Source organism: Vanellus vanellus (assembly GCF_965231255.1).
Source record: "Vanellus vanellus genome assembly, chromosome: 3".
NCBI lineage: Eukaryota > Metazoa > Chordata > Aves > Charadriiformes > Charadriidae > Vanellus > Vanellus vanellus.
Window position 1 is genome coordinate 64,897,481 of NC_138907.1, and position 14,279 is coordinate 64,911,759.

The 14,279-nt window shown below is 41.8% G+C and overlaps 1 protein-coding gene across 2 annotated transcripts in view; it reads right to left on the bottom strand.

Annotated features, from left to right (window-relative positions):
* Positions 1-2,166: 2,166 nt before the first annotated feature.
* Positions 2,167-14,279, bottom strand: part of PDE7B (phosphodiesterase 7B) — a 180,076-nt gene continuing 167,963 nt past the window's right edge. For both annotated transcript variants that reach the window (XM_082481808.1, XM_082481807.1), the window contains 4 exons: positions 13,475-13,619; positions 11,375-11,471; positions 7,642-7,722; positions 2,167-7,121 (listed from right to left, as the gene is read on the bottom strand). In XM_082481808.1, coding sequence (XP_082337934.1) covers positions 6,904-7,121; positions 7,642-7,722; positions 11,375-11,471; positions 13,475-13,619 — 541 coding nt within the window. In that variant the 3' untranslated portion in view covers positions 2,167-6,903. The remainder of the gene's footprint in view (positions 7,122-7,641; positions 7,723-11,374; positions 11,472-13,474; positions 13,620-14,279) is intronic.

Genomic DNA, 14,279 nt, shown 5'->3' on the forward strand with positions numbered 1-14,279 from the left:
TAAATGTTCAATCTTCTTTTGAGTTTTGCCATGTGGTTAAAGGTTAATGTATCCTTGTGGCAGCAACTTCCACATGTTTACTTTGTTTTGCCTATGTTTTGACTCAGGGAAAACAAAAGCTCTCGATCTGCCCAAATGTTCAGGGTTTTTTATAGGAGATACTAATGAAGCTACAGTCTTTTTTTCCCCTGTCGCTCCTTTCGGGAGGTTTTTCATGATTCAAATTGCCTTTTGCCCCCTTCTTTGCACTTCCCACTCTTGTACTTGCACTTTCTAGAGAGGGGCAATTATGAAAATTATGGCAGGTGGTAGGAGAGGTGGAGACAATTGTGCAACACCTCTTTATCCCTGTTTGTATGAGTTATAATACTGCATTTTAGTTACGACTTCTTATGACACCCAGGCCCCCTTCCCGATGTAGTAGAGTAATTTAAAGCCCTGTAGGCTACAGGATTCAACTCTTCTCTGTAGTGTGTTACCATAAAATCATCTGACGTGAAATTCATCTGCTGTTGTGTTTAGGTCTGTGTGGCCCTGTATAGACACCCAAGGTAGTTTTTAGGAAGCGGTGCTGCTGGTAGCAAAATTCCATTATGGATGGAACTGTTGCATGATGTTTAGTAAAACTCTGCCTGAGAGCCAAACTAGCCCAGCAGACAGTAAGGTGATCCATTGCTTTTAGTGGCAGAGCCACTTTAAGCCCTTTCTTCTCTATCCTGTGGTTCAGTTTCTGTCTGTCCCTAAATAGCTGTTTGAGACTGTATTGTACACAATGATGTCACTGAAAGATCGAGAGGTGTAGGAGTGGGAACACCATAAGTCTGCCTTGTTGCTAAAACCAGTGTATTTTGTAACCATGCCCATGTTAGCTTGGAGAGGACTGGGCTGTGGTGGATGCTGGAGAGACCCTGCCTTCCTCACCTTTAGGGGAAAGAAGTGTCTGTCACCTAAATAGTTGTTTGTCACATGCATATTGTATTGCTTCTTTTCTTAATCAATAGTTGTATTTCTCAGATTCTCCACTTGAGCTTCAAATCACAGTTAAGTCTTTGGCCAGGACAAAAGAATTGCCATGTTACTAATTTTTCTTTTGCTGTGAACATGCCAGCCTACATTATATGTTTTGAACCTTTAAACATCAGCATCCATACAGACAGTGCCTGTGCAGAGTCGGAAGATGTATCGACTTAGCTGTTCTTGAAAATAACACTGCTAAATCTGTTGTGGAAAACTGGGAGTGGTTTACCAATGCTGACTATGTAAAACTTCTCCTGGAGAAACCATCACAAGTCCACCCATATGCAGGACTGATCTTTAAGGGGATTCATTCTAGAATCTATTCTGCAATTCAGTTTGCATCTGGGGGCCACACGACAACACTTTGTTATGATGCTGAATGCTGTTTTTTTGTTGTTTTAAGAAAGTGAATTTAAAATATTGGCTAAATAACACTGAAACCAAATATATTTCCAGCTCCTATATTCAGTTCAGTTGCAGCATTTGTGCTGCACAAACTATGTGAGTGTTGTTACTGAAGAATTTGAGGTACAAATAAATTCTGGTTTTAGAAATGTATCGAAGTCAAAGAAGAAGAGTCCCTGCAGTGGCAAACGCCCATCAGCGATGACAGGTATTTCTCACTTAGGAATACTGATCAGTGTAGAATGTCAATACTTCCTGTATTTTCCATTAAACTTCACAAGTGTCTGTCATGTTGCACATACCGTATATAACACGGCCTGCAACTAAGAAAATAAGAAAACAGATACTGAAACTGACCACCAATACTAAGGAGAACAAGTTACTGGAACTGAAATAGTAGTAAAAGATGACAAGTGCTTCTTTAAATCCTTAAGCAGGGAAACATTTTCCCCCGGGGTTTCAAAATCCTTCTACTATGTGCTTAGGAGAAAGATATGGAAAGACTTTCCTTGCTGATAACTCCATTTAAATTCCTACGGCAGCGCTAAGGGTAAGTTTAGAGAAAAGTTCTCGGAAACAGTGCACAGGGCACTAGGAAAGTAATTATTTTGTTGGTAGGAAGGAGAGGCGGTGGGAGGATGGATGCAGCAGGACTTTTGCTGCCTTGTCAAACCAGAATGTTTTCTCCAAACTAAGGAGATGCTTTCAATCAACTGACTCTACCAAAGAACTCTGGACACTTCATTCTTCTTCTTTTTTTTTTTTTTTATTAGTTGTCATTCTTTGACATGATGAATACTTACAGCAGTATGTTAAAAAAGATACAGTTAAGTCTCTTGGCATCACTGCATAGCAGTCACAGCATTTTCACACAATCTAGTGCTTCCTTTCAGAATGATGCATATGGCATATATACGCACATATGGGGGCTGATTCTTGGTCCCAGTGAAGTTGGTGGGACCAGTGTTTGGCCCATAGAGTTGTATAAGATATGTGAATATGTATATATAAAATGCTTTACAATAAACATGACATATACAATCTTGAATTCAAAGATAAGCAGAATATATTTTACATCCAAGTCAAACTTATGCTCTGCACTTAAAGTTTATGTACCTAAAATATTGGATGGATTATAGAAACAAATAATAGAATAATAGTTTGCACCAATCAAAGTAATTTGGATACATATTCATGGTATGAGCTTGCCTTGGGTTTGTGTTTTGGGGTGGCTTTTTTGGATTTGCAGGATCTTAATCCAAATTTAAGTATTGATTTTTTATTTTTTTTATTTTTTTTTTTTTGTGTGTGTGGGCCATGAGTGCAAAATGGCATCAGGAGGGCAATGGAAGTACTTTATGGACAGCTCAGCTGAGTGACTTAAAAGGCAAGGCTATAAATTATGGCTGGTACCCTGACTGATACCTGAAAATAAAATTGTAACTACTTGAGTGTTTCTCCTTTCTGAGGAGAGTCCGTTTGGAAGGGCTGGTATGCATTCTGTCTCTGTTTTGTTGGAAACTTTTAATAGAAACATCAACCACAGACTGGAAAAGCTGGTGAGATAGCTATGCAGTGTGAAAACGGGTTTATCTCGTTTACTGTGGTAGCAGCCTTCTGACTGGTCATTTGGGGAGACTGATTTTTTTCCATGAAAACCGACAGTTTATACACAAATAATTGGCTCACGTTGTAAGATTAGGTTACATACAACTGCAGATTAGGTGGGTTTCTTTCCTCCATAGACTTAATCTAAGCTACTCCTCTTACTGTTTATGTTTCAAAGGTACACATTTCCAATAGTCCTTTTTCTTCCCTGGAACATTGACCCTTCAAAAACCCAAAGGCAGGTAAAATCTTTACTTAACCAAGATGTATATGTATGCGTTTTTTTTAATCAGCCTAAAAGTTTCATTTAGCACCACTTTCTTTTATTGTTGTTGTTGTCGTTGTTATTGTTATTTAGATAGAATTTGCCTCTGATGGTATGAAATCTGCACTTAAAGAAACCAGGTTTTAATCAAATGAACTGTATTTGTGGGGCATAAAAGCATTTTAAGCTCCTGCTTTTAGCAGTTTTCTGCTTCTTTCCTTATATGAAAAAACCTCAATCAGTTTTAAAACTTCAGAATCTTTTAGCTGCACTGGCCCAGTAAGAAAGAAAAATGATTTTCAAGGGCTTTCTAGAAAGTGGCTAATAGGGCTGACAAAGACAGAAATCTGTATTACCGGCATAAATGTTTTTTCTGTTCCGTGCATCTAGCATCCTGTTGGCATCCTGGGGAGAAATCCCAGTACAGAAACGTCTTCCAAACTAGAGAATACCAAATATGTATCACAACCGCATATACTGAGCACCGGTGCTGTTGGATTGGCTGTATCGGGTACGGTTTGGGGAAATCAAACGGTAGCATTTCGCATTACAGACCCCGGTAAATCTGGCTGCCAGGCACCTGCTCCCAGAGCCTAACTTTTCAGCGCACTTTTGCCTAGAGCACCCGAGGCAAACTGGCCCAGACCCAAACTGGTGTAATGGGTTTGGCTTACAAGTACAGCGGCATTTCTGGAGCCACCCTGAACCTATTTCAAGCATTGTTTCATTAGACAAGGTGACTGAAATCTAGCCAGGGTGTTCACTGCACCACAAAACCCCCACAACCTGTTCATTTTAACAGCTTTTCAAAGTTGGGAAGTTTTAACTTGGTTAGAGCAGACTTATAATGGACCCTGTAGGCTCTAATTACAGAAAAGGTCTTGGCTTTATCGCAGCTATAACAGAACTTGATTGGTACCTAAGCTTTCCTGTTGGACCTATTTTCTGGAAGCTCCTCAGAAACATCTCAACAATGTATCTGTCAAGAGCTTTTTATGCTGCTAGACACCGCGTTTGTTTAACTAAACTTCAGAACACTTTTAAAAAAATTCTTTGAACTAGATGGAAAATGCCTTCCATTTCTTAGTAAAAAGACAAAACAAGGGAAATTATATCCTTTTGTATGTACTTAAGTGCTTCTAAGCAGCACATTACACTGCTCCCGTAATGTTCTAATAATTGTCCTAAATCTGTCAGGAGAAGGAAAGATACACCGAAAAAGCTGCAAAGTGATGATGCTCCTGCCCCCACCATCAGGTGGTTAAAAAGACATTTATGTCCTGTAGTTAGAAATAATTTTATTCTACTACAACTCTCTCTCTTTGCTTGTTATGGTACTTCTAATATGTGAGTCGCATTTAGAAGAGGGAGGAAGAAGAATGTTTTCTACCGCTTATCACTTACAAAACAGCAGGGGAGGAGAAAAACACCATTCTCAGGATGCTTTGTTCTCATAGTGATTTCCACCTTCCTACTTCACTGGGTTTTGTCTCCTTCTCTGAAGATACATGTCCAATGAATTAGCAGAGTAAAACATCTTTTACTAAAACTCAAGCTTTTTATTTTCCTTCAAACATATTAGTCACCTTATGAGCATGAACACTTTGTCTAATCAAGCCAATAGTCACTGTAATTGGGAAAAACTCTACTACACCGCCCCTTGCACTTTTATGAATAAACATTATCTTTCTCAAACACCAACTTAAATAGCTCGCTCTTTGTTGGCCTTTCCAAGGTATTCACGTCTGCACATGATTATACGGCCATTATCTGCTAGCTGTTTTGAAAAATGGCCCCACAGATTTGATGTACTGGGCATTTACAACACCACTGCACTTTACCTGAATGCAACCGATTTTTCTGGGGGCAGGGGGGCAGTCGCTTTGGTACAATGCAATACTGTCTGAGAATACAATCGCATTGAAGTTATGGAAGCTTAAGGAAAGGTGTATAAAGACTAACTCGACTGAGGTGGTTTATGGCACAGATAAGGCCACGTATCTGTCACAACCATGAGACCACAGAAAATTCCTCAGCTACTACAATGGTTAAGACGATTTTTCTTAACGATCTGGCTACAACGCATTTTTTTCCTTCATTGAGCGAGACTGATCTAAAAGTCAGTTGAAGTATTTATTTTTTTTTAATGAAAAGAAAAATACAAATGCATTTCAATGCTGGCTATCTAAGGAGGGAATGTGGGGAAAAAATCAGCTACACTGCAACATCACTTGATAAAACTATTGGACTCCAAAACTATTAGAATGTCGTGCTTTGTAGATCACCAAGCTATTTAAGAAAAATTCACACTCTTGAATAAATGTTAATCAGGTTGAACTGTCAAATTATGTGGTGTTGCTGTGGGCTTTTTTTTTTTTTTTAACCTAAAATTTCAGGCTCTAGACCAAATGTGCAAGGTGCCATGGATAACAACACGGACCCATATGGAATGTGTTTGAAGTTTTCAAGAAGTTATCCTGCAGACTTCATTCCTTAATGACCTTTGATACACCTTGGATAGTGGAAAGGCAGTTCAGAATCGTATCTTGTGATCATATATGATTTTGGCAGCTATCAGAAGACGAAGGATGCTAAAAGTTAAGGCTTTTATCCACAAACAATGGTGTATATTAATAAACTCTATACCATATTTACAAATGCTTTCTCTTGTATTAAAACTAACAGTATTCTGTTCACAGTGCCAATGTTTTTACAGGTAGCAATCCCACAGTACTCCAGTATTTTGGCATGGGAATCAGTAGCGCTTTGTATTTACAGAAAATGTACACGTATGAATATAAACATGTTACTTGAAACAGTACTCAAAAGATAGATCTGTTCGTGTTTCAAAGGTTTAGACTGTACAACACCTTCCCTTTCGGTTGCGAGGGAATGCTGCTCCTTGCAATGAGAAGATGCCCATCTTTTATCCAAAGTGGCATAAAAATGATTACCAAAATGAGCCTTGTTACACTGGAGCTGTGTATACGGAGAGTAACTTCAGTCCAAGGTTTATAGATCTGTTGTTTAGTGCACAGAATACAAAAGTTAAAAAGGTTTTTGTTGTAATTACTAAACTAACCAGACTCTCTCTGCCCTCTGCGAGCGCTGTCATGCTCAGCTCACGTCCTCTGGATGCTGAAGATGCTGGTGGTTTAATGTGCAGCCCAGCTGCCAGCCTGGAAACCGTATGGAGCTCTGGGCCTATATACATATGTCACAGTATGACTCGTGGTAAGTGAATATATAACCAAGAGTGCCTGTATCTCCCCTGTTGTCTCAGTAATCCTCCCTGCTTCACGGCAGCCGTAACCGGCCCGGCTTGAGTACTGCTGACTGGGACTCTGCATTCAGGCAGTTCACGACCAGAAGTGACAAATGGCATCAGGCATGCGCAGAAGGGAGAGAGGGGAGAGGAACGCGAAGGAGATCCAGAAGGGAACCCGGCAGAACGGCGGGTTTGTTCGTGAGGACCCTTACGCAGCTTCTGCCTTGCCATTTCTTCCCTTTCCGCGGTCTTGACGAGGCTCCTGGCTCCCCGGGATTTTGCTTGCTGCTGTGATCAAGACAGAGATAGCAGTGCTGTAAGGAAAAGTGCAAAGCTGCCACTAAGGAGTCTCTTCTTCATTTAAAGTCTGTTCTTGGCTGCCAGTCACTTGACCTGAGTGGTCATTGCTCCTACTACTGCTGTGTTGCTTGTGGAGCAAACTCCTCCACTTGGCCTTGTTCCTCCTGAGATGGTTTAGCATATTTTCAGATAGGGGGGTATCACCTGTAAACTGGGCCCACCTCTCAAAGAGTGGCTCTACGATGTACGTCATGAACCCTGGGGAAACACACAAAGGACAGCAGGTGAGGAACAAATTCATTCCGTGAGTGCATTGCCCCATAGAGTGCCTCGAGAGGATACGGCAATATAAATAGCAAAAATCCTGATGAGAAATAACAACAAAACCTCAAGCAGCCATCAATTCCTTTTGAAACGCACAGCTTTCGACCAGCTCACGTGACAAAATGAGGCTCTATCCGTATGTGTAGCAGCAAAATCTGTGAGAGACAGCATCCTCCTCTGAGAAGATTTCAGACTAGAAAGTAACCAGTATTTGATCACGTTGGCTGCCATTGCTCTCCACAGATATTAGAATGGCCCCTTTTTTCCCCTATACCATGCATTAACTCCTTTGTCTTTCTGTCGAATGTTTGGCTTGGATAGGTTTCTTTTTGAACATTTTTACTTTGAATGTGAATCTTGACTCTTATGGTACCTGCAGTTTTTATTGTTAAAACAACTAGATTGTGCCATACTGAGATAAACAAGGAGAGAAGAGAATTAAGCTAATACTTACCGATCTGTATGCTTGGTATTGTATCCTTCTGCTGATTACAAAGGGGGCTTATTTCCAGTTCAAATTTTTGTTCCAGGTCACCTGCAAAAAAAAAAAAAAAAGAAGAAAAAATAATTTTCTGTCACTTTTATCTCTTCTCCATACCTATGCCAGACTCTTAGAGTGACTGCAACTGTGTGGATTTGAGCAGCTGGAACCTTCCACTGATGATGAGCATGTTAAACATCTAAATACCTTCATTTTTTGGACTTTTCCTTTTTAGGTACCAGAGAAACCGAGTATCTACACAAAGAAAAAGATCTCTCTAAGGAAAGATGACTTTTGAATGAACATTAAATCTGAGCACTTACATGTTCTGAGCACCTTAATTTTTAAAATAGATTCTCTCACATGAAAGATTTTTAAGACATTCTAGTTCGTTTACTCACTGTTCAAACGCCTTCCTACTAGAAAATCGCAGAATATAAATTTGAGAAGAAACGTGTCTCCATTAGTAGCGTAATGTGAGTTGCTACTGTGTGCTTGTGGAAATGGCTGTTAAAGGGCAGCGTGATGGAGCACGACAGTCTGCAGCTGTATCTGCACTAACAAACTAATAAGGGCCAGAGCTCGGGCTTGGGCAATGCGTTCATGTGTCAAGAGCTATGGACTTCAAGTTATAAAAGCAGAAAATGATTGAAATTAAAAGTTTGTCTTATTGTTGTGGTGTAGCTGGGTATCAGGGCTACGCCTGTGCTGCTGCACCGAACTTACATCACCAATTCCCTGGGTGGTCCAGGGAGTGCCCAGAGAGTCACCTGCACAGGACTGACCTGAGACAGCAGACAGACTTAAGACAAAGTGGTTGACTGAACTCCTGGGCACCTTCATAGCAGATTATTTGACTCACTGGAGCAAGAGGTCTCTAGGTGCAAATCTGGGACTGCCCTGAAGATTCCTGCAGGCAGCTCCTGCTGTGACTGGCCCCGGGGTCTCTTTCGAATTGCTGAAGAACAGCCTGGCTGGGGGACCTGCTCACTCCAGATGCCACCTCAGACTGCTCCTGCTGCAGCACTGACCAAATCTGGCATCAAGAAGATGCTTATGAACAGTTGGTAGAAACTATTCCTGCAGATGCAGAAATGGTCACGCAATGGTCGGCCTTCTGTATATAGCTAAGACAGGAGCTTTTTTTTTTATGTAGTTGAAGGTTATCAATAGCAATGATCATGCCTATGCTGGAGTGGTCACAAGAGGACCACAGACCAGCTGGATGTAAGAATAACATGACATTACAAACACTTCTAATGCCCTTCTCATAGAGACTCAGGTCCTGATCTTCCAGTCAATCTGCTGCATCTACACTACATCTATTCGCAACCAAAATATACTACTCAAGTACGTTTCAGGGAGTGCCTGACGCCTACAACAGTTCCAAACACAAACCCTTCCTAGAAAAATACTTTAACTTGTTTTAAGATGTTTTAAAAGTCAATTAGGAATACAGGGTAAGTAATACAACTTGATTTGTTTATATAAAACTGGAACTGGCAAGAAACAAGTTTCAAGAAAATGGCTAACGTTGAAGCAACATTAGCGATCTGTTTCTCTGGTGAGGTTTTAAAATTGCTTGGAAGGTTTTCCTGAGCGTAGTCCAGCACGATCATTGCTATTGACTGTCATTTAAGTCTAACTGTCTATTAGTGGGGAGAAAAGAGCTTTCAAACAAAACCAGTGGATTTAGAGCAAAACGTTTCTTTACGGGTTGTTTTGTCCGGTCTAGAGGGTCTGTTTTACTTATGGGAAAGTTTTGCATAATCAGCCCTCACTACATTCTTATTAGTAAATCAAATGGATGAAATATTATTGTCTGAGGGCAAGTGGCACATCTTAGCCTGCACACAGTTAATCTCCCTTCCCTCCCACGCTGTAGACAGGAAAGGTCCTGTACCTCACGCAGTACCCAGGACTGTACCCTGGCAGTGTCTCCGAGAAGGCCAAGGATGAATGTGTTGCACTCACAGACAGAGTGTTTGTTTAAAACAAAAAAAAAAAAAAAAAAGACATAACCCAAAACCTAACTCATTTACAGCAGTCTTTGCACGGTGTAATTGCTTGCATGGGGAAACACAATCTCTCCAGCAGGACAAGTGATTGTTGTCTGGATGGCAATGGGTGAATGAGACTCCCTGAGGTGTTTTAGAAAAGCATTAGAAATGTTTGATACAAAAAATGTTGAAACTTCTTATGCGTTCCAGAAAGAAGATTAAACAAGGCACTAATTGTGGTATTATCTGCCTCATCTATAGTTAAAAATCAAAACATGAGAGCTATGGTTTTCAAATGTTAAACTTAGTGACAAAGAACATCTTCAAGTCCCAGCACTGCGTAAGGAGGTAGAGAGGTCTGCAATAACATTTTAAAGTGATAATGGCATCTAAATACATGGTATTTAATAGTGTTTTTTGCACCTCTTACCAGGATTATACAGCCCCAGTGACAGTCAGACCACAGTTTCTGTATATTCTCCCACATGAAATGCCCTTTTTCTCCTTGTTACACTTCTAACTGGTCTCATATGCTCCAGCGTCCCCTTTCAGAAGTGTATTTTAGATGTTGTACTAATAAATCTTGAGTTTTGGGGAAAAAGCTTAAGTTTATAAGGGTTGAGCGCTGCCTTTCTCAGCGTAGTCCCTCAATACACTAACGGTGAGCTATCACACAAGCGGGGCCCTGCCCTCACGATTCGGATACTGATTACGCCTCGACTATACATCTGACTAAATAAACCTGCATCTGGCAAGTTGTTTACGTTGCTTCAAAAGCATCCAAGTCAGAGACATTTCAGCAGCTTAAGCTGACACTGGCTGAAAATTAACTTGCTGACGTATTTGTCCTCGTTACGGACTAACTGTAGTAGGTACCGGCTCGAATGGGGCTTAACTTCACAGTGCAGAATTTCAAATGAATCGAGAACTTCACTGTGTGCTCTTCCAGCGTTTGTACCACTCGCCTTCAGCTCTCAGGATGCTCCGAACAAAGAATTTAACAGTGATTAAACTCTGCTGCACCCTGTGTTGTAGCACAGCATGACCTTGCCTATGCAGATAGAGCCAAATGGTGTAATTACTGTGCTTAAAAAAAATCCCTGCCTGACTGCACTCTCCGCAGGGGTTTGAAAACATTTGCAAGAGGTCCTAGCTGAGCTTTGGCTTGCCTAGTTTGGCCCTTTCAACAGCATTAGAAGAGCCTGGCGTGCTGGGAACTGCATTTGAAGCCTTTCTCTGCATTTGTGCGCAGAAGAATGTGTCATATTTGGGAAACGGCGAGGGTAAGGCTCCCATCGGAGTTGTAGTGGGAGAGTGAAGAGCGAGATAAAACACCGTGGACAGCGGTAGGATTTTGGTGCAGTGTAGCCCTGGCGCCGTTCCAGCTCAGAAGAGCTAACGGGGACCGGAGGGTTCTCAGAGAAGAATCCAGCCGTGGGCTCTCCAGCCGAATTCAAGTGCCGGGGCGCAGCAGAGCCCTCCCTCCCTCCCTCCCACCTGACGCTGCTACAGGAGCAGCGAGGGCGAATAAGTACTTGCTGCTCTTCTATCCCTCCCCACTTTTCAAATCAGCATCTCTTCAACAGCTCGTTCCTGGGGGGAGGTTTCAAGGCAAACTGGGTAGGCTGAATGCTGCCTCTGTCTCGCCACACAAAAAGCCAGGAAAGCCAAGGCGGAAGAGGACCGCCGCGCGCGAAGGGGCTGACCTTGCCGGTAAAACTCTTCGCAGACCCGTTCGCTCCACTGTTTGCTCAGATCCCAGAGCCGGCAAGGGTTGCAGATGTCAGCGCACTTGAGGGCGATCTGAAAGCAAAGAAGAAAAGCAGCGGTGAGAAAAGGAGTCACTGTCTAGCCGTGCTTCAGCAGTAAATCTGCAGTCACAAAATTCCCAGGCCTCAGCAGCGATGCTGGGAAGGGCTAAGATCACCTTTTAGAGACTCAGACTCACCCAAATACGCCTTTTGAGGAAAGAGCATTTATTTAAGCCGCAAACAAACCTTTCATTCAGCCCTCCGCTTTACCGTAGTGAGAACAAGAGGAGGCCAAATTCCAAGGCTGCAAAGTCTTTTGGATATTCCTTGCAAGGAATAAGCCAACAAAAGCCTCAGGCTGGCTCCTGCTGGCTGCCTGGCTCAGCATCCACGGGTGATGACAAGGAAGCAAAGAGCCAAGCTGGTGTATTTGGGCATCGTTTCTCTGCGGTCTCAGTGAGTGACCTTGCATCTCACTTCAATTACACTTCATCTTAATGTCTGCATATTTTTGTTTACAAAGCTGAGCACAGGGCCCTCTGCACTGCCCCTGGCTTGGTTTCACTTAGTTAACTAGTACTTTTAAGTGCTTTGCTGGGGAAGGAGTCAGGAGGGCAAGAGGTTTTTAAAATCAAGTAACTGCTTCAGAAAAGTAAACCATGTAATAGCCTGTCTGTGTTATTGCCTTGGAACAAGATGTCATGTGCCTCATTTCTTCACAGATTGAACACAGTCAGTTAGCCTGACAGAGGTCAGAAATCATTCTGGCACCCGCGAGGAAAACATAAGAAATATTTCCTGTATAAGCTCAGACCTGTGAACTAGAGGAGGGAAGCCTCCAAGTCACTTTTCTCTCTGGATCAAATTGATTAGCCTTAATGCTACTGTCTATTTAAATGGACCTTTTGAACATCCTTTAGCTTATCCTGATCGATCAAGATTTCTTGACATTTGTTTTTCCTTTCTTCCACAACTAATCCACTAGGTAAGGAAATCTCACCATGTCTGTGCCCTCGTTCCTATCTTCAAGAAAGCGCATAAGAAACTTTATGCCATAGCTGAGATCTGTAAGCCCCGTGCCTTTGGCATTTGCACAACTTTCTTGCCTAATCTGTCCAGAAATACGATAAGCCCATCACCCTGCCCTGCACGGTCCACCCATGCAGGAATCTGACAGAAGACCGTGTTTGATGGAGGACAGGCAAGTAGATTACTACATTTCCCACGCTGCTGGAGGGGTAAGAATTAACAGATCAGCACTTTTCTTGCAACTGTCACCTTTCCTGTAACCTCGAGAAAGTGGGAACATGTAGATGTTTGTCTTGTTAACGATAACGATTAAACTCCTTTACGTATTTAAGAGCAAAATTGATGTCATTTTTGCAGAGAAGCATGTATATGCAGCTACTTTAATCACAATAATGCTTTAATAGGTAGAGGCTTATTCTGAAGAGCCTGTTAGCGACTGCAGCTTAGCTGGAAGAACCAGTTTGAATCTATTTGATTTTTAAATAAAGCATAGTTTCTTCATTAGCTGGGCAGATCCACTAGAGAAGCACCTGCTGCCATGGCAACAGCTGTCTCTGCAGAGGCAGTTTCTGAACATCCATCACGGGAACAGGACTTGGGCACCTGATGTCAGGCTGTCTTGGAAAGAACACCGTCAAGGGGGCTCTTCTGCACAGCGCTAGAAAATAACACCGGGGAAGTGATGTTTGCCAGAAGAGAAAACATAATTGAAGCATTACTTGGCAAGAGACGCAGTGGTCTGGAAATAAAATAATTAATAGCTTATCTTAATTTCTCAGCATTTGACTCTCCTGTATCTGTTGCATTCACAGCTTTTTAACGCAAGGAAATTACATAAGGAAACACTGGTGGTACCTGATGCTTGCCTGACCCACCAGGTGGCTGAAACAAAGTGTTTATAGTGATAGGTAACGAGACGCTGGTGTCCAGACACACTATCGTATGCTATTCTAACAAATACTAGCAAATACTGTGACTTGAAAAATGAATAGAATACAGTAGCGGAAAAATAATATTTAAAGTTACCTGAAGCATAAAATGTCTGTCTTGTGCATCCTCCAGCCTCAAATCCTGATTGTCAAGGTGAGATTTCAGACGGATCAAAAACTCATTCTGTCTGTTGATGTCTGTTGCCAAGATCAGGGAGCCCAACTGCTGCTCGATGTCCTGTCTGCAATTAAGGAAAATAAGCCCCTTCAATCACGGAACCATTGAACATTAATAGCTCAAAACAACCTGCTATGGATCATAGCTAGCATAAAGCCTCCTCTTTCTTCATGGATGCAGTCTTATCTGTTTGGTCAGTCTCTGCTGGGGATTTGCAGGGTACAACTGTTCTAGCTGCCTAAATGGGTTCAGGGGGAATAGATAATGTAGAAGAAAAATGCTTGTTGGCATAGGTTGTTCTGAAAGCTTCTGAAAAGTGCTGGTAAAGTAAAAAAAAAAAAAAAAAACACAACAAAAAACAAAACAAAACAAAACCACCCAAAAAACACCAACCAAAACAACAGCATGATGCATCTAGAAAAATGCTCACATTTTACTTCAGCTGCTCAGAGCTGGGCGTGGAATACTGCAACTTTGAATTTGCGACTGAAGTTGTAAAGGACCGGACTGAAGTCCTTTAAAATAAGACCGAAGTTGTCGGTTCAAAGCAAAGGATTTCTGGAGGGATACAGAGCTTATTGCTTCCAGGTAACTTGTTTATATTCTTGGTAAGGTCACCTGTGATTAAAACTTACTATTGCAGGCTGCTCGTTGGCTCAATCTCCATTCCTTGGTGGGAATAACACTGCACAACACCAGCAGGTAAAAAGTTAGCATCAACTTG